Source organism: Pelodiscus sinensis, chromosome 6 (genome assembly GCF_052426305.1).
Source record: "Pelodiscus sinensis isolate ZL-2025 chromosome 6, ASM5242630v1, whole genome shotgun sequence".
NCBI lineage: Eukaryota > Metazoa > Chordata > Testudines > Trionychidae > Pelodiscus > Pelodiscus sinensis.
In genome coordinates, this window is record NC_143057.1 from 91,947,638 (window position 1) to 91,975,403 (window position 27,766).

Here is a 27,766-nt window from a genome sequence, read left to right on the forward strand (position 1 = left end):
CCTTCATTCTCCTTTTACTGCCTCCTGTTCACTGGGCCACTTCTCCTTTGACCCTTGAACCCTCCTGGCTTTTGTATCAAGGTTTGCAGCCTGGCAGGTATCAGACTGGAGCCTCTCTTACTCTGCTCCTCCAAGCCTGCCCAGCACTGCTCCATCCAAAGTTCTTCTACGGGAACCAGTCCTGCACCTTCCCCAACTGCCCTCTCCTCCGTTGAGCAGCTCCTTATAACCAGAGCTGCTCCAGTAAGCTGCCTCTTGATTAGCTCCTTCTAAGAGCCCTTTCCTCATAGTCTGGGACTTTGCACAGGCTCCCTCCAGTCTGCTTTACTCCTTCTGGCCATAGTTGGCAGCTGCCCCACTACGCTGCGATCTCAGCTCCTTCTTCCTGATGGACAATCTGCCCAAGTCCAAGAACCACAACTACACTGCACAGAATAGTGCAATGCGTATCATTTTGCCTCACTCTTGCTTGAAATTACTTTTGTAAATCAGCAACACCAGACAGTAACATAGAACAAGCCTACAGTGGTATTAACATTACATTTAAATTGAAAATATTTTAATAAGTTTATGTTAAATGGGTTTAAAAACTAGCTTTTGAAGCACCTGGGCTTTGAGCTTTCATAGTGTGAAATAACCTTTTACACAGTTCCCCAGTGTCTCAGACAGGGAGACAGTTCTTGTGATTTCTTACTTTGGGCATGAGGCCCCATGCATGTCTGCCCTGAGAAACCATAAGCATGAAGTATGTGAATCAGTAGAAATAACTTTTCTAAGTCCATGTCTACATTAGCACTTATATTGGCAAAACTTTTGTCACTCAAGTGTATGAAAAGAAAACACATGCACCTTTATCTCCAAGGAACATACATTTTTACATCAAAGCTGCTTTCATGCCTAGTTCTGTGTTGGCAGGAGATGCTGTCTGCTGACCACTGATATCGCCACTTATTGAGCTAGGTTTCTTATGTTGTTTGCAGAGCTCTCTCTCATTGTCACCATGTGGCTACACAAATGTTCTTACAGGAACACAGCTATATTGGTAGAAGTGTGCCACTGTAAGCTTCTAGTGTAGACAAGGCCTAAATCAAAGGACAATAGGTTATGACCAAGAAGATCCCAGGCTGTACTAATCAAAAGGCAATTTAGGAATCCTTACTCAGAAAGGGGATGGAGGTTAAGATCTTTTTGGTGGAGTCACTGCCTCCTGTTATTCTCTTAAAACTGCTTGCTTAGTAGCAACATACAAACTTGTAGACATACCAAAAAAAAAACCAGTAAACAAAGAAGGAGGCCTCAAAAGAGGACCAAAGTCAGAAGTACCTTGTATTATCAAGACTTAATACAGACTCATGAGATGGGCCTTTTATGAGGGAAAGAGAAGGTGGATGTGAAGGGGAGAGAAGACAGGAACTGCAAGGTATATCCCTGATTCCACCATGCTTAGCACTTGCTTGTCTGAAGTGATGGACTGCTATGTACTTAGCAAATGTGACAACCTGCTCTCACAGGAGGGATGATTTTTGGTGCAAGCCAGATGGTCATTCTGCCATCCTTAATGGGGGAGTCAAACAGCCTCAGACATGGGGTTGTGTGGTGGAAACACTGGAGGGCAATGGATGGGGTCGTCTCCTTTGCTTTTTGTGCTTCGCCCTTTACTGATCTGCTTGTCTAGGTATGCAATAATGCTGCCTCCGAAGAAATTGAGAGCAAAATTTTGTTCTTTTCAGGGCTGGTGTAAAAAGATCTAGGGATTTCAATATTACTTTTGAGTCTTTAAAGTATGTATCGCTTTGACAGTCTTTAAGGAAAATAATACCCAACCCTCAAAGGGGAGCTCTTCAGTAGTCTGTTGTACTTGGAATCCCCAAGGGTCTGAAGCTATGATGAGTAATGCATGGTTACTGTCATTGCCATGACAAACAGTTGTATCTTCTTCAGCCAAGGAATCCTCCAGTGCAGAAATTGGAACCAGCTAAGTTTCTTCCACCAGAAGAAACTACAAGTAAATGTTGGAGTCATCTGGCGAATTGCTAAGGAATCTGTCCATCTCATCCCAACAGGGCTTGATGATTCACTATGCATAGCTGTAAGCCCGCAACTGAATACATCTTTCTGCCAATGGTTTAATAAATCTTCCTGCTGAAAAAGTCCAATATCTTTGTCTTTCACAGTCGCTTTTGCTCTATCCTGGCAGTGTATTTCATTTACTGGTATCACTTCCAGAGATCCGAGTGTGGGTGATGATAAAACTGTTCGTATCCTTGCAAAGGAACTTGGTATTGGCATTCTGTGCACTTTGACGATGGAGTCTGCCATACAGGTTTTATAGGCTGCATAATTGCACCATTTATAGGGAGAACAACTCTCCCTGAACATAGCTGTGTAAAATGTCCATGCATTTGTGGGGAACTTCCAAAAAGCTTTGTCTGTATTCCTTGAGATGTATCCATCCTTTTCAGCAGCATCTGGTAGAACTTAAAGTCATCTGGGGCCAGAGAAGATTACATTTGTACCAGGGCCTTACCAAGTGAAGAAGACAATGTGATCAGAGAAGGCAAGTTAGAACCTGCCTAAGGCTGGACTTTTGCTATTGATGCTGGAGGCCTGGCAGAAGCCGGCAGCTAGCAGTGCCACTCCTTTTGTTTCTGATCTGGCATTTGTTTCTGTAGTATACTGGTTGCTGGGTACTAATTTTGTATGGGTCTTTTAGTATTAGGGAAACTTCCTTCTTTGGGAACTGTAGAACAGTGGAGACAAGGCTCTACATGCTGGAGACATTTCCCACAGTAACCAGCAGGACCAATGATAGAATTGGTGTGGTACCAAAGGCCAATTATGTCTAGACCAAAAATTTGCACTCCGGCCCCATCAGAGCTTTCAAGCTATCGATAACATGCGCTACAGCAGAGCAGAACTGTTAGGCTTGGAATTGGCACTAAGATTGTTTGTACTAGTATCAGAAGTTGCTAGTACCATAATAGACCCAGATGTGGGAGTCAATGAGTGCACCACGTGACAGGCCTGAAAGACACTGCCACTTAGAATAATCAGCAAGGCTAGTACTGAGAGGCTCAGGATGTCTTTTGCAATTGTGTATGCCACTAAAGTAATCACTATTGAAATGAACCTTTGCTCTGCTGTGAACAAAGGTGACAAGCTCTAGCATCAGGGTGTCCAAAAATGCTAGCCACATGTGGCTATTTGGCTGGTTGAATGTTGCTAGTTTGCTATAGCAGTAGACACTGTAGCTGCTACTGTTTCAGAACTGGTTGGATACCACGGCTCATCTGTACCAAGAAATTAGTCTGTCTTGATAGTCTTGGAGTCAACAGCTCTGATCTTGTCAAGCCACTAGGATATGGCTGTGACAGATACAAAATGTCCTGTAATATCACAGAATCTTTCTAGACCATGGATGTTGCTGGAACAGAGAGTCCCAGATTTGGGAAGTTCAACCTGCAGTAAAATAGTTTTTCCTAATATCCAACCTAGATCTCTTCCATTGAAACTTGAGACCACTGCTCCTCATTCTGTCGTCTGTCACTACTGAGAACAGCCTCTTTCCATCCTTTTTGGAACCCCTTCAGGTTGTTAGAGGTTGCTATCAAATCCCCCCTCACTCTTCTCTTCTGTAGACTAAATAAGCTCTCCTCGTAAGCCATGTGCTCCAGCCCCCAATCATATCCTGGACAAACCTTGTGCGATTAAGTTAAACTTTATTAAATTCAGAATTTTAGGAGTTCACAGTATTAAAAATACAATAGTTTAGGTACTATTGTGGGATTTTCATGGGATTTCTTTAAGAGAAAGTCCAGATTAATGCCATTTCTGGGAAGTATTAGGAACATCAAAGGATTTCTGGGGACAATACACGTGAAGTGAATTTCCTAGTAGATAGTTGGATCAAGGGAATGCTGGTTACCTATTCACGGTTTCTTCAAAGACCCAAACTGTATAAAGGAATGCATTACAGAGGGAAAAAGGTCCTTATTAACAAGCAGAGGGTTTTGTGAACCTGAATTTGTGAAAGCTTTTGGGTGGGAGATTTGGAAGGACTATTCACCTGCTAGAATGCATGTTGGAGTTGGGGTGACCTCTGGTAAAATTATTAACTGGAAGTTCTTGTGTTGTTTCTAATGAGTATTCTCTTCAGTGTTTTAACCTTATGACTACAACATACTTGATTAGAAAAGGTAACTTACCTTTTGGCAATGACATTGTGTACCATCTCCGAAGATAAAGTAAACAAGGTCTCTTTAGGCAGCCCATGTTTTGCTGCAGGTTTCAAAATATAGTCAAGTGATTATGTAGCCTATAAATACTCAGTCAGAAGAAAGAGAGGTGGGTGCCTTCAGTCAAAAGAGTGAATGGCTGGTGAGCTAGAAGCCTAGAGTGGGGCCCTTGTTTGATGTTACACGAGCAATTGTCCTGAAATGTGACAGCAACACCAGGGAAGGGTGGGCTGAACGGTGTATTCTACATTTGCTACCTGAGTGGCTAGCCACTGTGGTTGAGGAGTCCCATACCAAGCATTCTGATGTGGAATTCATCCTCTTCTTTGGTTTTGGCTTTTGAGGATGATCCAAGCACTTGCGCCTCTTTGAAGTATGTTGTGGCAAAGGGGATCTCTTCCCATCTATATCCCCAGAGAATGCTGGGGGTAGGACTCCTGGATCAGAAGGAACCTTTAGTCAGCTGAGGCTGTACCAATGCAGACCAAAAAGGGGCCTCGATGAAGTACACGGAGTGTTCTCGGTTCCTTAGTTCTTATCTTGGAAAATCAAACCCTATCGTCCATGATGTGATCCTCATCTAAGCACTTCAGGCTGTGAGAAAAAGGTCATCAGTTTTGTGACTCTTGGAGCAGAATTTGAAGACGGGGGACATGGGCATAGGCTCCGTAAGTACCAGACAGAATCAAGAGGCTACTCCTACTAACTATGGATGTTAGGGTGTGCATTCCCTATTACAGCCCTCCCTTTCATTAAGGCATGATATTTCTGCAATCGGCATCTTTAATGCCAACTCCATGTTGTCCATCTCTGTGCACTATTCATCCATCCAACTGAGAAACATCTAAAGTCCAACCTCTTTTAGGGAAACAAAAGCTCAAGCTATTAATTAAAGTCTCTCAACAAATAAACCTTTGTCTGGTCTCTGTTTTCTATCTCCTTCTGCTGCTCTGGAGTGTTTTCCTCCAGCTTTGGGGCTGTGTACTGGCTCCTCAGAACAAGTCTCTCTGAGGACTCTGGTCTTTTGAAGATTCTGGCTCATGATCCTTCACTGGAGTCCCTTTTGGTTCTCTTCTTCGGATTGAACCCTTTCCCCTTTCATGAGGATCAGGTATCTAGTTATCATCTGATGCCTTCCAGTACCAACCATCTGGCTGAGAAGCAAGTAATTAGGTACACATGACACCTTCAATAATTAGCTATTAAACTCTTTCCACCCTGAAACTGGGTTATAGAGGACAACAGGTAAAGCAAAAGAAAAGAAAGAGAGTTCAAAGACCAGAGAATGAGTACCACTAAATAACTGATAAACAAAAAATTAACTAAAAACGGCTTGTTCACTGAAGGAACAAACAGACATGCTTTGACCACCAGCCATGGACCGTGAGGAGGAACTGAAGAATGGGTGGGAAGGCTCCATCCTTTATATATTTGGCTCAGAGCATAAGAATATTAGGGTAGAGGTATGGCCCACCACTATGGATATTGCTGGAGAAAACTCTCCAGCACCAGTGCATGAGATGTGCACAGTCTGCTCTAATGAACATATGCACTGACTTGAATAAGAATGAAAAGAGATGGCAGCAGAACTTGATTCATGTTGTGGCAAACATTTTTCAAGTTAAATTTTGCATGTCTACACAACCATGTTACAGAAATAAAAAATGTTAAGGACACAACAAAATACATATTTTTGAAAAAAATTGCCACTATTAGAGCCTGAATTACAGGCTCTAACGGATATTATTAAAGAATACAATAAAACAGAGAAACGACAATAGGCTTTTCAGCTGCTTCAGCTCTCCAATAAATATATATGCATGGACATACAAATAAACCTATTTAACAGAGTATAGAATGCCATTTTATATTTTACTTATACACTTGTATACTTTTTTGCTCCTATTGTACATTTCCAAGGATTTTTTCCCTTGTAGCCAATTCAGCAATTATGTTTAAATTCATCCACATGAAACCAAATAAACCTTGAAGATGGGAAGTTAATTGAAACATTTATAATTACCATTGTCTATACTACATGCCTACCTTCCACTTTCTTTTCTTTTGATTTTGTAGAATTTTCTTCTTTCTTTTGCTTTGCTTCTAGTAGTTCACGTTTCAGCTGGCGCACTTCTTTGCGCAGTTCCTCACTGCAAAGAGAACAATATTTACATGAGTTTAATCTTCTAAGAATGTAAAGCCACTCAGGAGAAACAGAGTCAAAGTTAATGGGCAGTAAATCTCTGATGTAAACAAAGGGAATGTATTGCTTCACTCTTGTTAAGTCTGGTATGAAGAACTTGGCTCAAAAGTAAATTGGAACCTTAAAACGCTCTTCTTTACATTAGCAAAGACAACAAAAGAGTATGATAAATGGCTTTTTTAAGAGCCCATTAGAAATATGTCAAATGTAGGGGACAACCAAAACGGGGTCCTGCATTTATGCTTTGATTCATTAATTTAACATTGTATCATCCATAATACTTAACTGTAAGAACCACACTTAAAGGAAATAAAAAGCAGAGGAACCTTAAAACAAACACAATATTGTCTTGTAAAATGCAATTTACTGAAATGATAATTCTTCCAATTTATAATTTCCTATATGGACAGTAAATTGAGTTGATGAATCTATATGAATCATACTAATACGAAATTAAGTATTTTTAAATGTATTTTGTGCTTTATAAACTTTACTAAAAAATGAACATCTGTAAAAGACAGAACAGAGAAAACCAAAAAGTGGTAAGAGAGAAGTTACATTAACACTGAGTCTATTTTGTTAGTTTATCATCTGTTTTAAATGTTCTCTGCTGAACTTCTGTATTATGACCAGAATGATACTTGTTTTCTTTCAACTGCTTTTTCTAGGGGGGGTTGTTTCTTTGTCTCTTCAATTATTAATACAATTCTATCAATGAATTGACTGTCCAAAGCTATCCCCCAAAAAGCGTTCAATTCTTGCAAGACAAGTCAAGTTGTATGAAGAGATAATTTATTGAGTTCCAAAATGAAGTCTTGTTAGTGATGGAAAAAAATGGGAAAGCCATAATTACCGATCAATATTTCAAGCCTTTTTGGTATTCTAATTTATACATTCTCCATTTTGCTTTTTAAGTTGCAACTGCTTTAGTGTTTATGAAAGAGAATGAACAGAAGTACTGGCTAGAGCAGAACATAATGCAAGAATGTGCTGTGCAAGCTTCCCCCCATGGTTTGATCAGTGCACTTTAATTCTGATCTATAATACCCTTGTTATTCTAGTCCTGGGCCTCTCGAGTCAAGACTTGGAATTATGTTCTAATTCATTCTTCTGATATTTATTTTTAATCATGTGTGTGAATGAGATGCTTGTGAAAAGTAGCAGAATAAGTAGAATATAAAGTCATTTATTCAAAGAAAAGGAAAAGCAGGGTCAGGAATAGTGCAAACTTTGCCCTACTCTAAAGGGATTTCTTAGGCTAAGAGGACTGTCTCATTTCTATGGTTATTCAGTCCTTCACAGCTGTAAGACACTGATTGTTTCACTTTGCTAACAGGTGCAGGAACACATCAGGTAACTGCAACTTAATTCTTGCTGACTCACTTATGTTTTAAATGTTTACTCTGAATATAAGGGAGACTGACTTACCTCTTGTAGGGAAAGTTTAGATTTGGGATGGACAGACGAAGGAAGGAACCCTAAGTCAGCTAAAAAAGTATCTTTCATAGTAGTATTTGTGATCTGGAAGATGGACAGAGACCAACATATTTCATGTAAAAACTTAAACAACCAATAGTCTAGCAGCACCTTAAAGACTAACAAAACACGTTGTAGATGGTATCATGAGCTTTCATGGGTACAACCCACTTCTTCATTCATCTGAAGAAGTGGGTTGTACCCACGAAAGCTCATACCACCATCTATAACATGTTTTGTTAGTTTTTAAGATGCTGCTAGACTATTGGTTGCTTTTTAAGTTTTTCTAATTACAGACTAACTCAGTTACCCCTCTAAAAATATTTCACGTAGATCACCATATAGCCATCTGGTAAGAATTTGTCTAACTACTGCCTGGAGCTACATATTAATTAGGTTCTAAAGGTGAAAAGCAGTTTTGTGATGTAGAAAAACAGGGACTAGGATGAGCCTAAACAACTTACTTTCCTACTTAAAACAGGTCATTCTTTCATCTCAAATTGCTAAATTGTCAAGAAAATATATTGAGTCTATGAATTTATCAAGACTTATTGGGCATAGAATCCTCCACTCAATTAAAAAAATAATTAATATTCTTTAAAACTTCTGATAACATTTCAAACTTATCTGCAGCTGCTGTGTTGGGGATGTAAACTCTTCTACATGGGTTTTTACTACATAATGGAGAAGAATTCTCTTGAGTTTTCATGCAGAAAGTCTTTTATACTTTTCTTTCAGGGGTATGATTCTTCCCACCCCTCAACCACAGTAACTGATTCTTGTCCTTAAATCCATGACATCTTGAAATTTAAAGCAGAGAAAATGGCTTTTGGAGCCTCACTTTGACTACATCAGCTAGAAACAACAAATGAAGAGAAGATTCACAGTGAGGATGGATATACTTTGTACCCAGAAGACGGACTCAAAGAAAGGAAAGACCAATCTCAGTTATCTCCAAAATAAACTACCTGAGGTACATCACACAGATTTGAGAAGAAAAGATAAATACCCTGCAATCACAAAGATATATTAAAACATAGTGATATGTTTCTTATTGAGGATTTGCAGTAAGAATATATATGTCAATTTATATATAAGATTTAAAACTCTTCAGAGGGCCACAGTACATTATTCCTGATTCTCATCTGCATCTGAGCTGCATTTAGACATATGGGAGAGTGGCTGTTATGGGGAGTTGGTTGTGTCCTCCCTGATTCTCTTGCTTGTTTAACTTACACCACAAGTATTAATGTCTATTTTGGATCTTGCACGAATGGACAATCAGTGGCTCTGTTCCATTTAATCATCCTGATGCAAAATAAATGCTCCTGACCTGCTTCCGTCTTCAGCTTCAATGGGGTAAAGCAGGAGGCAGGCAGCTGGCTCAAAGACAAATAGAGCTATCTTTGTCAACAGAAAGTTTCCACAGATAAAGGAAATTCTCTCCCATTACCAATCTGCAGTGATTGGAGAATGGAGAATAAACTTTTAATTTCTAAAAATATATTCAGGCTACATCATTACTGTTTTTGAAGAAGAAGCTAGAAAGTAATCTTGATGCAGTGGATCAAAAGGAATGAGATAAGGAATTAACCGAATAAAGTATCAAACCAGTTATAGTCTAGGAATTAAAACAAAACACAACCCATTTTTAAACTAACAACATGGAGATGCTAATTTTATCTGAATGTTATTTATGATGCAAAAGATTAAAGTAAGTGCCAGAAAAAGATATAAAGATTTTTTCCCCCACAGTAGGATGGGAATTAATTTTCATAGATCATAGGTTAGGATTAGGTAAATATATGATCAATGATTTATTAAACAGACATTGGTGAAATTTTGTCCTCTCCATTTTCTTCTTTATTTACATCTAATTTGCTTTAGATTGATTGTTTAATACTAATAATCCTTTATCAAAAGAACCTGGATTGGTATCCTCAAAGAAAAATCTGGGAACTACAAGAAATCGGACCTAATTTGTGGTGAGTCAAGAGTCTACATTTCTTTTCATAAGAGTTCAGATGTTAGCTCCAGTATCTTCATGACATTTTAATTATGATAATTTGCAGTTTGCATTTTGCTGATTTATACCTCTTCCCCCCCTCCCCCCATTTCATTTGGCTAGTCTTCATTTTGCAACCAAAAACAAATGAATGTAATGTCCTTGTACAGAATGGTTGCTATATTTCCATTCAGAGAACAGAATAGATTACTGACAGTAAGACAGCCTAATATAGAACATATAACATTTATAGCACTTTGGGATACTTTATTTATTTTGTATATACTGAGTTAAAAAACATTATGCCTATGTGGCAGGCCTTGGCACATTGCTTCTGCAAATCAAATAAAGATATTCCAAAGGATTCCTCTTAAAATACATTTCATGACCATTAACCTTACTAACAATCATTAACGGATTTAAAGAGCTTTCTACTTACTGTTGGTGATTTATATTTCTAGGCACCACTTTTGTAAGTGGATATATATATTTATGTATATTTTGATGGGTGCTAAGTGTTTTTTGACCACTATAATTACAGTAATCTCAATATCCATCTGAAAATAGTTAAACAACTGTTACTTTAGATTTTCAAATATCACATTGTAGTGAATACAGGAATATTTTTGGTACTGGCAAAAGGTATCTTTATTTTAAACAAATGATATTACTCCCAATTATTAATATTATAGAGGTGAAAATATACTTTCCCACAGTACAATATCTGAATATTAGTTTTTATCTTTCCCAGCTTGTTTTTTAAAATACTTTTTCCATAAAAAGTGTTTTTTTGTAATCCATCCTTATTTATTTCCTATTTCACCAAGCTTTAAGAATCTTTTTGGTATTCTGATCCATGTGTTTATCCAATGCTGTTTTATTCTCTAGAAATAACAGTATATTGAATCAGTTTCCAATCTCATCTTTTAAAATCTTTCTAGAGTTTAATTTCCATAAGACTAAGATCAAAAGAAAACAAAAAGTTAGTAAATGAATTCTTTTCATTCAGATTATAAAAGCAGACTATGACTGCATAGAGAGAGGTTCTGAATTTTGCCTTGAAGTGGTTAGAATGCTGCCTCATCATCTGGCATTGATAAAATTTATAAAATTGGTTTGATACTGTTCTACAACTCTGACATTATGCACTTCCTGTGTAGATATTGTTGAGAAAGCAATGTTAAAAAAATCACACTTTGTGCACACACAGCTCTGCTTTTATTTCTTCACTGGTAATCATAAGACCATGATTATTATCTGTAGATTAGTGGGCAGTCAGAAAAACACTTTGAGATACAGTTTCTCTCTCTCTCTCTCATACATTTTTCTTACAAAACATCATATTTTGAAAAAGCATATGATAGAAATGACTTCGTAATTTTAAATTTTTCACATGCCCAGGATATGACTAACAGCAGAACACAGAAGTCAGCACTATAGTAGTGCATTTTTTGTTAATATTACCTGCCAAACTCACACTAAAGCTCTAGTATTACATCACCTTTTTGTAAATTAAATTGCACTTTCCCCAGTTTTAAATGGCAACATTTGTAGGGCACATAGCTAATGAGCATGGCAACCATCGAACATTGTTTCTCCTACTTGGTTGTGTCAGACAGGACTCACTTTTTCTCTAATCACATATTTATTTTGAATATTCAATGGCATGAATTTATCAGATGTCAAAATTGTAACAGAGCAATAGATAAAGGATTCAAGAACACCTACAATTATTGCAGGGATCATTATTAGCAGGTAAATCAGAAGCATACAGAATAACTCTAGTGTAATTCTGTTCATTCTAGTTGTATAGCATTCACCTTAATATTAATACACAAATAAGTACAATTTGTCACATGGTAGATGATACAGGGCTGTAGAAAGAAAGCCGGCCTCATTTTTGAATGTTTCAAAACCTGCCTGTAAAATTGGCATTTTAGATGAAAGAGACTGGATTTTGGGTGCAATTTCATCAACACCTCTATGCTGAAATTCCAACATCCTGATTAAACTACCCTAAATCATACAGGCCCAACAACAAATGACTGTTTTAACGTAATTTTAAAAGACAATAACTAGCAGTGCTACTATTTTATTTTAATAACCTCTTACTATAGACCACAAAACTCTGAAATGGGATAATTAATTCAGTGTCTGTAGCACTGCCTCAATGATATAGGCCATCTTGTTTTCTTGGCTGATGGTTACTTTAAAAAAATCATGCACCCAGCACAGCTAGGATTTATATTTATGCTCTGAAGTACTAGCACATTCTGAATTGAAACGTACAGTGCCTCACAACAAGTAATCCTGTTATTACTCCTTTTAAAAGAGTGGTATATGCCTTCTTCAAGAGTCAGAGCAGAAGTGTCACAGCAATAAACTAATGCTTACCAACAACAGAATTCACTGAGGGTTCCTTATGTCTCAATCGTTCTCCTCTACCCCTCCCACACGTATCCAACTGTGGTTTTTATTTTACTAATCAGTCAGTCATGAACTCGAACATTTATGATCGACTTATGCCAAGAGATTTGTTTTAATTTTATATTTAATCCTTCTTGTTTGTCGTATTCTACTCACCTGATTTTCGTACATTACTTAGAATTCATCCAGCACTGCAATAGCTTCTCTAAGTTTGAGGCTCTGTGGAATGGAGTTGATAACAGGATTGAACAGCTTTTACAGAAGACTTCTTCACACAGCACATAGTCAACCTGTGGAACTCCCTGCCTGAGGAGGTTGTGAAGGCTAGGACTATAACAGGGTTTAAAAGAGAGCTAGAAAAATTCATGGAGGTTAAGTTCATTAATGGCTATTAGCCAGGATGGGTAAAGAGTGGTGTCCCTAGCCTCTGTTTGTCAGAGGTTGGAGATAGATGGCAGGGATGAGATCGCTTGATCATCACCTGTTCGGTTCACTTCCCCTGGGGCACCTGGCATTGGCCACTGTCAGCAGACCTTTGATCTGACCCATATGCCCATCTTTATGTTCTTATGTAACCAACTTTTCTTACCTATTTTTTGTGTTGTTGCTGCAGTAAATGTTAACTTTTCCTTTATGATCCTCACAAAGCAGAAGCCTTCAATCATTAGCCCAGTGTAAAGTGCTGGTAAAATTGAACTGCTATGAGATCAATGCAGAAAGAGCTTTACAGTAATATTTTCATAAGAGCCTAAGTAATTTAGGAGGCTAAATCTCAATTTAAAAAAACCCCTATTTTTAAAAAAAATTACCCTTAATGTTGATTATTTTGAAGACATGTTTCAGCTAAATATCTGTGACGGGGCAAGCCGCTTCCACCCCTCGGAAGCGGACCCGCCCTGCACTGCGCCCGCGGTTGCCCTCACACTCATGGGGGTGGCCTGGGAGGAATGAGCGGCGTATGGGCTTTGTACCACCGCGGCCGCACAGCTGAGTGGAGGGGGCGGGGCTGACGGAGGACGTCAGCTGGCGCCCCGGGGGGGGGGGGCGCGGGACACATGACGTGCACCGCGGCTGACGTCATGCGTCCGGGACATCGGCGCGGGCCATTTAAGCCCGGGATGGGGGCCCGGACCACACAACCCCACAGGCCAGTGTCTCAGGTGCTTCGTGTGTTTGGCGGCGGGAGTGAGATAGCGGGGATTGGTCAAAGACTTATAACGGATTCTGAAAGACTGTAGGGGGGACCCCGAACCCCCACATGTGGTGGAGAATGTGGGCATGACCTAAGGCCCCCCCCAGACAGTAGGGTAAGGGGGAGGGATATATATATATATATATAAAAACAGGACACACACACACACCCTGGAAAAGAGGAAAAGAAAGAAACTGGTGGAGGGCAAGCAGGAGCAAGGCGACACGCTCGCAGCACGTGGGGCACAAGTACACGGGACGATGGAGGCAGCCGACGTGTTCAAGTGGCTGATGGAGAATCAGCGGCAGCAACAGCAGCAGCAGATGGCCCTCCTACAACAACTAGCCGCCCAACAGCAAGACCAGCAAAGACAGCTGCTGAAGGACGTGGCAGAACAATACCAGGTGCAACAGGAGCGATGGGTGAGACAATGGGGGAGCTTGGGACGGGGGCAACCCCTAATTCAAGGCAGGGAAGCAGTGGAGGGGGGGGCCCTGGCCCAATTGCCAGTGAGGCTGGCCAAGATGGGGCCCTCAGACGATCCCGAGGCGTTTCTAGTCACTTTTGAAAGGGTGGCCACCGCCGCCAGGTGGCCAGAACAAAACTGGGCTACGATTCTAGCTCCATACCTCACGGGTCCAGCCCAGCTGGCCTATCGGAGCTTAGATCCGAGACACGCCCTACATTACTTTAAAGTAAAGGAGGCCATATTGGACCAATTAGGAGTCACCCCAGAGACATACCATCAGCAGTTTCGGCAGGAAAAATACCCTCTTGGGGCGCGGCCCCGGGTGGTAGCCCAACGGCTAAGGGAGGCTGGCTAGAGCCAGACCAGCAGACGGGGCCCTAGGTAGCAGAAAAAGTGGTGTTAGAGCAATTCATCTACATACTGCCAGAGGAGGGACAGCGTTGGGTCCGTTGATACCACCCCTCGTCACTCAGTGAAGCGGTGACATTGATGGAGGACTATATGGCAGCTGAGGGGAGTGAAGGAGGGAGTATAGGCCGGAGTGAGCACGCCCCCAGTGTAGGGAGGGGGGTTCGTCTCCCACTACGGCAAAGGGAGGGGCAAGGGGCGGGTGGGCCACCCAGTCCGAGTAAGGAGGGCACCCGGCATTTGGCTCCCGTATGGAGCAGGCCCACGAAGGAGGAACTCATGCTCCAGCCTCCACCCCGGGAGATCCGTAAGGAGAGTCCGCCCCCAGCCCGAACCCCGACCGGGGGTGTTACCAATGTGGTCAGGAGGGACACTTCAAGCGTGACTACCCGTACATGGACTGCTCATATGGCCAGGTAATGGTGGAGCAGTGCGAACGAGAGCCGCGAGTCGGCGGGAGGATATTAAGGGAAATAGAGGTGGAGGGGCATTCAACAATAGAAAGTATTCAACAATAGAAAAAGAGGCGTTAGCAGTGAAATGGGCTATTGATATGTTGCGGTATTATCTCCTAGGCAACCTCTTCAAGGTGGTAACCGAACACGCCCCCCTATGGTGGCTCCTAGCCATGAAGGACTCCAACACCCGAATTATGAGGTGGTACCTGGCCTTACAACCCTACCGCTTTGAGATCAGTCATCGGGCCGGGAAAGCTCATGGGAATGCAGACTTTTTTTCGAGAAGCATGGACGAAGAGCGAGAAGCCCAAACAAGGGGAGAGGAGAACGTAAGGAGGGAGGCGTGTGACGGGGCGAGCCGCTTCCACCCCTCGGAAGCGGACCTGCCCCGCACTGCGCCCGCGGTCGCCCTCACGCTCATGGGGGCGGCCCGGGAGGAACGAGCGACGTGCGGGCTTTGTACCGCCACCGCTGCACAGCTGAGCGGAGGGGGCAGGGCTGACGGAGGACGTGAGCCGGCGCCCCGGAGTTGGGGGGGGGGCCGCAGGACGCATGACGTGCACTGCGGCTGACGTCATGCGTCCGGGACACCGGCGCGGGCCATTTAAGCCCGGGACGGGGGGCTGTGCAGGGGGCTGAGAGGGGCGACAGAGCCTGGGAGGGGGAGAGCGAGACAGGAGAGTTCAGGCGGCGGAGAGAGGTAGCAGAGAGAGAAGGAAGCGAGTGGAGGAGGTCGGAGGCGGAAGCCGGCAAAGGTGGACGCGGAAGTTGGGAAAGAACAAGGGGGGGGGGGGCAGAATTAAGGTCAGAGGGCATAAGAAGACCTAGGTGGGGTAGGAAGTAGCCCAGGGCGGGGCGTGGAGCCGGTGAACCGGTGAGTTTCAGGCACTTGCCCCACCGGTTGGGCAAGTCCCCACGAACCTGTCCTTAGGGCCCTGGGCTGGGGTCCGGGAGTGAGGGCGGGCCCGGGCCCCCAACCCCACAGGCCAGTGTCTCAGGTGCCTCATGTGTTTGGCGGCGGGACTGAGATAGTGGGGATTGGTCAAAGACTTATAACGGATTCTGAAAGACTGTGTGTGGGGGGGAGACCCCCGGACCTCCACATATCATAGAGTAGGAATCCAAAATAAGCATTAAGCCCACCAAGTGTTTGTCTACATGTTAAGGTAATGCCCACTATGGGGCTGCAACTTCTAAACTGCACTAAATTGTTGCATATTAATAGGTTAATTATACCCTGCTGATGTGCATCAAATGTTCCATAGTGCATTTTTAACATAGGGCTGTTTCAACTATGGACTCAGTAGAGTAAAGCACAGTACCCTACCTCATAAACAAACCCTAATTCTTTTTAACTGTTTAAATTCTAATATTAGTACAGTATTCATGTAAAAATAGTGTCACAATTAGATTTTAATGTGAGCAAAAAGGTCACTGCTGCTCACCCACTGTTGTGTATTTGCCCCAAATTCTGTACTAAGTGGGCATGTAAGGTGTCAAATGAAAGCTTATGCTAATTCTATGTATACTACTCATATATTTGTATGATTTTTATATGTAAAGTTATGAGTATGGTCTCTGTACTTGTATTTTAAATGTTTTCTATCTGGGAGAGAGCACTAGGCATGGTTATCCAATGAATGGCTAAGCAAATTAATGATGATGCATAGACCTATGAAGGAAGGCTGAAAGAATTGGGTTTGTTTAGTTTAGAAAAAAGGAGATTGAGGGGGGACATGATAGCAGTTTTCAGGTATCTAAAAGGGTGTCATGAGGAAGAGGGACAAAACTTGTTCATCTTGGCCTCTGAGGAGAGAACAAGAAGCAGTGGGCTTAAACTGCAGCAAGGGAGGTTTAGGTTGGACATTAGGAAAAAGTTCCTAACTGTCAGGGTGGTCAAACACTGGAATAAATTGCCCAGGGAGATTGTGGAATCTCCATATCTGGAGATATTTAAGAGTAGGTTAGATAAATGGCTATCAGGGATGGTCTAGTCAGTACTTGGTCCTGCCATGAGGGCAGGGGACTGGACTCGATGACCTCTCGAGGTCCCTTCCAGTCCTAGTATTCTATGATTCTATAGACAAAGACTCTTAAGGTTGCCAATAAACACCTGAGGAATTCATCTAGGAAGCTGCAGACTAGGAAGTACATCATGGTTATTTGCATGAAAGACAGACAGAGGTCACTTGATCATGTGATCAGCTCCAGTTTGGGAGGTACCAGGAATATAAAAGTACCATAAGGGCGCCTCCATTTTGTCTTCAATCCTGCTCTTGATTCCAGAAGCATCCTTGCTATGGACAGAGGGCCGGGAAGGATTTACTGACCCATCCTGACATAGGATGTACACCAGAGACTTTTAAGTTGGCAGTTTGTAACATCTTTGCTAAGAGCCTGCTTCAAGAACTTGGTGATTGATGTATGTAATGTATTCTCTTTAACAATCTTACTCTCAAGCTTTCCTTTTTTTCATTAATAAACGTTTAGATTTTAGATTCTAAAGAATTGGCACAGCATGCTCTTTTGGGTAAAATCCAAAGTATACCTTGACCTGGGACTGTGGCTGTTTCTTTGGGACTGGGAGAACCTGTTTGGAGTTGGTGAGCTTAGTTTTCATAACCACTCATCTGTGTAAGGTGAGTACTGGCTGTGACACAGGGAACGCTGGAGTGTCAAAGGGGATTTGCTCGTGAGGCTTCTTGCTGGCCAGAGTGGCAGCTGGAGTGCTCGGTGTGACTGGTTTGGTGTGTAAGGGTGCATTTACACTGCACTGTTATTTCAAGTTAACTAGCATTATTTCGAAATAACCATGTGAGCATCAACACAGCCAAATGTTATTTATTCCTTCACAAACATAACACAAGAACATGACCAAATTAAATTTATAGGCAGCAGATTTAAAACAAACAAAATAGGTCTACAGGGGCTGGATCATGAGGATTGTCTCTAGTTTATTCCTTCTGAAGCACCTGGCCTTGGCCACTGTTGGAAGACTGGGCACAGGGTTAGAAGGACTGTTGGTCTGACCCAGTATGACCATTCTGATGTTCTTATATAGAGCTGAAATATATCTGCTCCTTGCTGTAACCCACTAGACTCCTCTCTCCTTCCAGAGCTGAGAGTCCTGTTGGACTCTTTCTCCAGAGTTAATATATATATTCTTACTATGTTACTAACATTTTAAGTCTAATCAGTGTCCCTTAAATTACTTGCCACAAGATGTCAAAAGATGCTAATATTCATGCTGAGTAGGTCTAATATTTATTTAATATTATTTCTTTTTCATATGAATTAGATACTGTGCTCTTGTCAGCTAACTGCTAAGTTTTCTGCCTTACTAGCCCCTGGATAGAGATGATGGTAGATGGGGCTGGTTCCTCCACAGTTGGAGCTTGTCTTGTACTAAGCATGCTCAATAACACTGCTGAAGCCTCTGTCCTCCGTCTGCCTCCTTCATGCTCTCACTCTCCCCCCCCCCAATCACAGCATGCACAAGTTGCCCCCCCAAAATATGAACTGGCACCCCTGTTTGGGTCTGCAAGATTAACTTGAAAAATTCAGGCTAAAAGAGATCCATGAAAAATGAATCAGATCCATTAATTCAATATTGGGATCAACTTTTCCTGAGAACCAGATAAGATGTAGAGATAACTGATAGACATGACAATATTCTAAATGAAAAGATAGCATTTAAAAATATAGAAAACAAAGTAGGATCCACAATAGCATATTTGTAGGAGGTGATGGAAGTACAAAATATGCAGAAAAATCACAGATAATTTTTTCTATAATGTCATAATTCTGAAGACAATCAGGCAATATCTATAATAGGTACTTGTGAAATGTAGAGTTTTTGGAACGTGGAACCAATTTTCACATTTGGCATGTAGATTTGAGTCCAGTTTTTTGGGGTTCAAAATCTTATTTTATCTGGATAACAGTACTTTTTGTTTTTGGCATTGTAAAACTGAGAATGAAAGTTATAGGTCTGGAAATATGTGCTGCTTCTTCCTGCCAACCTAGGGGTTTACTGTGGAGGTTACACATAGGTCTGTACTTGTCCTGCAAATGCAACAATATATCTGTATTTGAAATCAGACAACTGCACGAAAGTGGTGGGAGATATGGATGTAGAGGACACTTACACAGGAGATTTATCAGCTACACAATTCTCAACAAAAGGGAGACCAGACGAATAAAAAGTAAACTTATGGAGCTAAATGGCAATTTCAAGATATCATTCAAAACAAATAAAAAACTTCCAAAATTAGGAAATCTAACCTCACTAGAGCCTTAAAAAGGGATCATAAATTACAACAGGCAATATGTAAAAAGGAATATAGGAGGGAAAAGATGAATTTCATAGAGCAAATAGCTTTTAAACTAATATGAATAAATTTGTTTTAGTATAAAAGAACCTGGAAATCTGCAAAAGAGTCACTGGTTTGATAAGTCCCCAGAGTTTAAAAGGAACAATTAAGGAAGACAAAGATATGGCTCAGAAACTAAATGATTTCTTTGAATCAGTTTTTATCACAGAGGATGCTGAGAAGATACCTGCCTGGGACCTGCCCTTTTCTGGTAATAGAGATGAGGTTGCATCAGAAACTGGAGTGTTAGGGGGGGAAAAAAGGGTACTAGAACAAATTTAAAAGCAATAGATCACCAGGCCCAGAGATGTACAACCATGAACTCTGAAGGAATTTTAGAGAAGGTGACTTTAATGATGTTTAAACAAGTACCTTTCCGCCTGAAAGATATTTGCTTACACTATCCACATTAAATCTGTAGAAACCACTGCAAGATTTAAAGGGAGACTGGAGAATAAAGAGGGATGACAAGAATAATTAATTATAACAGGTAATACAAAAATGATTGTCGGAATGTTATAAAACTTCCTGCTTTACAAATGAGAATAACTTCTAACTAATAGATGTTAGGATAAAACATTAATCCAGAGGGGGGTCAGGGAGGCAGTTGTACATTCATCTGGCTTTGGCCACTATCAGAGGGTATGTCTACACTACCCCGCTAGTTCGAACTAGCGGGGTAATGTATGCATACCGCACTTGCTAATGAAGCCCGGGATTTGAATTTCCCGGGCTTCATTAGCATAAGCGGGGAGCCGCCATTTTTAAATCCCCGCTGCTTCGAACCCCGTGCAGCGCGGCTACACGGGGCTCGAACTAGGTAGTTCGGACTAGGTTCCTATTCCGAACTACCGTTACTCCTCGTGAAACGAGGTGTACTGGTAGTTCGGAATAGGCACCCTAGTCCGAACTACCTAGTTCGAGCCCCGTGTAGCCGCGCTGCACGGGGTTCGAAGCAGCGGGGATTTAAAAATGGCGGCTCCCCGCTTATGCTAATGAAGCCCGGGAAATTCAAATCCCGGGCTTCATTAGCAAGTGCGGTATGCATACATTACCCTCCTAGTTCGAACTAGGAAGGTAGTGTAGACATACCCAGAGACAAGACACTGTACTACATGATGAATGGATATAAACTAATATGGTAATGCCAAAGTTCCTATCAGTACTCTTTACTTAGTTGGTACATCTCATTTTTGTTTTACGGTACTGCACTTTCAGTGCAATAGGAATGGAACACTTTAGCAGCAATGTGACAGAGCGACATGTCTCCATCCCACATTAAATAATAAAAAATAATTCAAGTACAGCTTCACTTTATTTTAAATGAACTGAGATTCAGGTTGAGTAAATAATTAATCTTGCTTTCTTTGGTAAAATATTTTATTTTTATGTTATTTTATTTTTTGAGGCTGCAGACTTGCCACCTAATTTTTCTTACTTTTAGAAACCGGAAGACCCCTACCCTCAAAATGCAAGCTGACTTTTACATCATTAAAAGAGGGCAGTTGCAGATGCTTGAAAGTGTTAGTGTGAGACTCATTCTGACTCTTTTTATGAAAAGTATCATCAGTGATTGAACCTGAAACTTACTATGGTACTAAAATGTTTGAAGTAATATTATGTTCTTCAAAGATTAAAAAAATACAGATTTTGATTAAAGTAGGAAATTCTTAATACTTAGATATCCTAGGGAGTGGATATATTGTAAATAACTAAATAGTAGATTAAACTAACCGAGAGCACAATATAGGCTTACTACAGATCATGGTTTCTTGGGATTTGGAAGGAGCACTTACAGTTAGCTTATGTCTGCTATTTTCCAACATCTGATAAGAATTTATAACAGATGGAAGTGATTGCAAAGTGAACAGCACTCTCTTCATGTTCTCTATTCTGCTGATTTAATCACAAACATACCGAATCTGATAGTAATGAAACAATAGACTTGCTGTCGATGAGATCACCAAATGGTTTCCATAAAATCCTATCAGACATTGTAAAATGTAGTCCCTATGAATTTATAATCTTTTTCAGACCTGCAGTATCACCTATCTGTACAAAACAGTAAACCTTCTGTCCTAAAAAAGATCATATCTAAAAAGTATAGTTCAACTTAAGCTCGCTTATAATTATGGTGGGAAAAAAAAATCAGAATTTGCAAATAGGGAGGCAGGCCAAAGAAGATTTTTCTGAGTTAATAGGTCCAGAAACGTCCAGACTTAAGCAATAATGCATAATCTTTATTATGAAATGGCCACATTACTCCCAAAGAGAGCCTTTATTCACCTCTGAATTATGTATTCTCTAAATGACACATATTTAACAAACTACTTTTAAAGAACCTGATAGTGCACACCATTAAGTGCATGTTTAAGCATAGAACTGTCCCCATAAACTTCAATGTAACTATTCATGTGCCTAAAGTTCAGCATGTGTCTAACTGTTTGTAGGATCAGGATGAAAATGAGTTAGAGCCATAAAACATTACATATGATCTCTTTATTGTTTCACTCCACCTGTAATTGCATCATTCCACTTTAATGGAGTTAATCTAATTATATAGATATTTGAGAGAGAATGTATAATTAACTAATTTTTAAACGTCAAAATCACGTACAATTGAACAGTTTAAAGCCTGATATCACAAAACTTTCCAAGTTCAGAAGCAACTGTTGTGCTTCATTCATAGTCAGTGGAAATCTCTTCCTACTGGTACAAATTGCAGTTTCTAACCTGGTAGAGCCACAAGATGGTGGTGGTGGTAATACTCATATTAGTAGAGTCATTCAATAAAATTAGTCATAGTGTTCAGTAATTTATAATTCATCCTTAATATTTACCCTGTCTGCTGCCCTCTAATCACTCTTCTCCCATACTGTTTTCAACTTTCCAAGTCCTTAAGCAACTTCAGACCACAGTGTGCATAATGAGTTTCCTGGGTCTTGTTCGTTTGTTCAACTACAGAAATTCAATACAAACCGTACCAATACCAGCATCATGGTAAGACTTTAACTGCATTAAATTCCAATATTTGTTCCTCAGCAAATGCAATTTCATTGTTTTGTATTTACATTTTATGACAAAAATGAAATTTCATACCTACCAAGAAAAGTCACAGAGGGTGACACAGTGGCAACTATAAATTCAAATTTCTGGGCTTTTGTGCATTTATATTCTCTGTTATATCAAGGCATTTTGAAGGGTGCATGTTGTAGCTGAGTATCTATGCTAGATTTTGCGATACCAACAGCAATCCAATAAGCAATAATTTGCACCTTAGATTAATTTGCAGTGGAATACTTGAAGTGATCCACTCCAGAAAGCAAACAAATGTCTATTTTAATAGGAGTAATTCCAACTTTTTAAGCTCCATCTCTTACCCATTCCCTTCCTACACAGCATAAGCATTGCTCTAAGGCAGTGTTTCTCAAACTGTGCTCCGCGGAGCCCCAGGGCTCGTGAGATATCTCCAGGGGCTCCACGAGGTTGACAAACTGGAAACATCGATAGGTACAACACATACTATCAGTGGACTGCTGGGGCTCCGCATAAATTTTTACACATGTAAAGGGCTCCGGAGCCCAAAAAGTTTGAGAACCGCTGCTCTAAGGAATGGCTTACTTTGACCATGCTACAGAGCAATGAAACATGGGTTAGATCTGAGCGAGAGAAAAAAAAACAAACTTCTGTGTGATCCATTTACACCAAATAAAAAGTATTTTAATTCAGCTAATGTGACTCTCAAAGAGACTCAGTACAAATGGAAATAATGGGTTATTTATTTTTTGCATAGAATCTTAAATTGTACTAGAATAATGGCTGACAAAATGAAAGGCCAGTTAAGGCAATCTATATATCAGTGCTAATTGTAATTAAGAGATCTTTTCTAGACAGAAAATGAACCAACTGGTTGATTTCAAAATGCTGATTATCATCTGTATCAGATACAACACATACTGGACTCCATAAAACTCCTATGAGACTCATTTAAAAATGTTTAATTCTACTTAACCTGCTAATATTTAATTAATATGTCCTCATTACAGTATCAAAACAATAAATGGCATTATCAGTTAAATAACCATTTATATTTTTGTTATAAATATAGGCCCCGATCCTGCAGAAACTTTTGCACATGCAAAATTTTATACAAGACTATACTCCCATTGTATTTAAAATGTTTTACTTTATTACTAGGGGGCTGTGCCCCCTGCTTGCTAGAATCGCCAATCCCCCTCTTTGGGGGTAGGGTGTCTGGCCAGGAAGGAGGGGTCAGATGCAGGCTGGGGGTAGCTGTCTGGCCAGAAGGGAAGGGGCAGGAGCACGCTGGGGGTGCGGGGTCTCAGTGGAGAATGTGTGTGAGGATGCAGGGTCTAGGTGGCGGGGATGTGCAAGGGGCCTGGGGCATGAGGTCTCAGCAGGGTGATGAGTGAAGGGGTTGGGGATGTGGGGTCTCAGGTTAGGAAGATATGAGTGAGTGTGCTAGGGGTGTGGAATCTCGGCCAAGGGTGTTTGCGAGCGGGCTGGGAGTGTGGGGGAGGCTATGCATATCCCATCCCGCCCTGAGCACCAGGGAGGCCACACGACACCTGTTCCCCCCCACCCACCCTGGAGCACCAGAGAAGCTGCGCTGCTCCTCTCCTCTCCCCTGAACAGTGGCATAGGAAGGCCACATGGCTCTTGCCCTCCCCACAGTCCCTGGGAGACCGCATGGCTCTCAGCTCCTCAAGATGGGAGAGAGGGGAGGCCATGCAACTCGCGGCCTCCGGGAGTACTAGTGAGGGGGTAGGAGGGAGGCTGTGGGGCCGCAGTACAGAGAGGGGGAGGGAAGAGGCCAAGTGGCAGCTGGACGTAGATGATGTCACTCTGTCATTCCAGGAAATTTTTACACACACACACACACACACACACACACACACACACACACCCCGTATTCCAAACTAAAATTTAAAAATAACTGTTGAAAGAACATTAATGGTATATCTTTGAGAAATTTAGAGTACAAAACCCCAAACCTGAGAACACTTAGGCACATGCTTAACTTTAAGAACATAAGTAAAAATAAACCTATGAACATGTATTTGAAGGATCAGGGTCTAGGTGACTCACCCTTTTTATCTCATATATCTGTGATGGCCTTTACAGTTCTTACATACCACAATACTGAAATCAGTGACTAATACATTTTTAGCCTTAAGTCTTTAGAGGTGTTAATCTGACTCTTAACATTACTTTATGTAGTTTTTCAACAGCCAAATTTATTCTCAAATATGATGTCTGAAACTATTTAAATTGGCTTAGAGAATTTTTTTTATACAACAGTATCATACGAATATTTCTGGTAACCCTGCCACTGGACAAATTAATTTGATCAATGCTGTTATCGCTATGTGTGGAAAAATGAAATGTATAACTGAAGGAGTCTGATTTATGAAAAGATAAGCATTTTATTATGCAATTAATATTTTTAGCATGTGTAAGCAATGTCTGTAGAGTGAAAAAGCCAGAATATTTTGAATAACATCATTGTTTTATATTGTTTCAATGATATGCTAGTTGAACTTTTACTTATGACTCCACTTTTTCTGTACTCTTTACAAATTCATAAACATTTATTCTCAGCACAGATTAGTTACAGTGAACTGGCAGGGGAAAGCACAATTTAAGCAAAATTCTAATAAAAAATTCTTAGGAATTACTGAAGGTGCTCATAACTCTAAAAGAAAATTAACATTTTATTTATACTACACAGTAGCCTTGGTTTGATTCTAATTTAGAACCATTCAACTATAAATATTGCAGTCTACAAATAAACCATTTAAACAGTTCTTAAGCGTCAAACAAGGACAATATGACATGATCTGCATTTATAAATTAAAGGTCATGTTCTTAAAACATTTCTCTCTGTTTTGATCAGAACGATTTAGTAGAAAAAAGTCCCTTTGTTCCCAGTCCAAATTGACAAAAGAAAATGGTTTTACAAAAAATAACATCATGAAAAACAAAACCCAAGATGTTGTAGCAAGTGGTACTTAGTGACAGAGGCAAAAATATTCCACACTAGTCTTGTACCTGCTGTAGCATACATTTCTTAGTATGTCACCACAGTTATACTGGTTGGAGCTAAAATCCTTTCCAACGCATATTCATTGTGAGATGAAATACTGTGGCCCACTCCAAGCTGTTCACACAGGTGGCTAATCTATTCTATAGTTAGGACTACATAAGGCAATTTATATCAACCTAATTATTTCAGTGTTTACAATACTGCCTTCCTCCTCCCAATGTAAGTGTTCTACTACATTGTCATAACTCCACCTCCACAAGAGGCATAAGGCTTATATCAGTATACTTAAGGCAACACACTGCCTACACAGGCACTTCGTCGCTTACATTGGCTGTTGGCTTTCTTGTCAGGTTCATGGCAGGAAGTCATGAAATTTACAAGAAAGTTGGACAGGTAGAACCCATTTTATACCACTTCCCTGGAGAGCTGGGGGGCTGGAACCTGCTCCTGGCTGGAAGCTAAGGAGGAGAATGGGCTCCTCTCCCAGTGGGGAGTCAGGGCAAAAAGCCCCGAGTGGCTTTAGACCTCACTCTCTGCCAGAAGCCAGGCAATCTTGTCAAGGAGAGCTATGAAATTGACAAAGCTGCTCAAGCCCTGGCAGGGTGGGGGCCAAGAAGCCAGGGCAGCTGAATCCCACTTCCTGGGGCAAGAAGCCTTGGGTGGCTTCCCTCAGCTCCCAGCAGCAAACAGGGAGAGAAGTCCTGGGCAGCTTTCCTACTCCCAGGCTACATCTACACTGCAGGCTTCTTACACAAGAAGCTTTTTGCGGAAGAGATCTTCTGCAAAAACTTCTTGCGCAAGAGCGCATCCACACTACAAAAGCACATTGATGCGCTTTTGCACAAGAGAGCGTCCAGACTGCCTGGACGCTCTCTCAAAAGAAAGCTCTGATTTCTATTCACATAATAGCCACCAGATCACCTGTGCTTTTTTTTTTTCGATTGACTTTTTTTGTGCAAAACCCCCGTTGCCCGTCAACACACATCTTTTTGCACAAGAGCTCTTGCACAAAAAGGGGTTATTCTTTGTAGAAAGAGGAATACCTACACCGCAAAAAACCCTCTGTTCTTTTGATTTACTGTAAATTTACTTGTGCAAAAACGTGCTTGAGGTGTGGGTGCTCTGTGAGTTTTTTGCGTAGCCCCAGAGAGGAGCAGGAGCCTATACAAGCAGCTGAACTCCCAGCAAGAACCTGCCAGTGAAACAAAAACTGGGTGCTCAACTCCCCACGCTGCCCTTTTTAGGTTGGTGGAAATGTTTAATGGAGGGTAGTGTGAACATGCACCACCACAGTAATTGCTAATATAGGCTGACTTCCATTTCTACTGTAGTAACAGAGCTCATTGAAAAATTTCCAAAGCAACGGTTTTCCTTCAAAAAATGCTAATTCCATGAAAAACAAACATTTTGCAAAAATATATCAATATTATTAGAATGTTCTCTGGGAAGCTATATTAATGTTGAAAATACTTTCATAAGTTAAGTTACGTTAATTATATTATATAATAATATACAAAATTTAACATTTCAACAAGGTTGAATAGAAAATTTTGCAATGTTTCATTTCACAAAAAATGTCAAGCTTTCAACTTTTGTCCCAATTACGGTTGAAGCTAAATTTTAAAATCTTGGCATTTCCTGAGGTATAGAGATTCTGTTTTTCTTCTAGCTTTACTGTTGCCATGCATGACACAAACAGTTGATGCAGAGGATTCTCCCGCATGCCTATGCTAGACAAGCCACAATATGGTCCTAATGGATATCCATTTGCTCTTTTCTCCAGCATGCTTTCAGACATTATCTCGCTTTTTTTCAAATGTAAGCAAGAGTTCCAGTTTTATTCCAGCTGCTTTGCTTCGCTGACATGAAAAGCAGCCAGAACATACTAGAGAAAGTATCCCATAGTCTTCAATAGCATGTTTTTCATGCATCAAAAAAGTACACTGTAAATATTATAATAAAATATTCATGTTCCTAACAAGATTATAAAAGGACTGAAATATCAAAAGCTTTTATAATATGTACCAATGACTTTCAATTTTATAGATAGCCATACAAATATTAGATACTTCTCATTGACTACAAGAATCAAAAGTTTAGCACTTTGGCATATCACCTTCAATTGAACATCAGTGTGTATGACATTTCTAGTTCTAATATGTTGCCACTCGATATGTAAAATCCTGTTTAACTGGTTAACCAATTGCTTGTTACTTGGTTGCTATAGTCAGGTGGGAGAAGCCCCTGCCTTCAGGGCACCTGGGCCCATCGTGGACAGAGGCTGCTCTGGACACTAGAGCAGTCCCTGTGGGCCCACCACAGGCAGAAGCTGTTCCAACCTGGCTAGAGCAGCCTCTGTCCACAGTGGGTCCTACGGGGCTGGAGCAGTCCCCTGTCCACGATGAGCAGGGAGCTGCTCCAGCCTCCTCACCGTTTAACCAGAACCGGTAAGC

At 40.9% G+C, this 27,766-nt stretch overlaps 1 protein-coding gene across 2 annotated transcripts in view; it reads right to left on the reverse strand.

Moving 5' to 3' along the window:
• The window catches only part of CWC27 (CWC27 spliceosome associated cyclophilin), a 224,603-nt gene that overhangs the window by 84,206 nt on the left and 112,631 nt on the right, over nt 1–27,766 (reverse strand). For both annotated transcript variants that reach the window (XM_075932399.2, XM_075932398.2), the window contains exon 11: nt 6,282–6,385. In XM_075932399.2, coding sequence (XP_075788514.1) covers nt 6,282–6,385 — 104 coding nt within the window. The remainder of the gene's footprint in view (nt 1–6,281; nt 6,386–27,766) is intronic.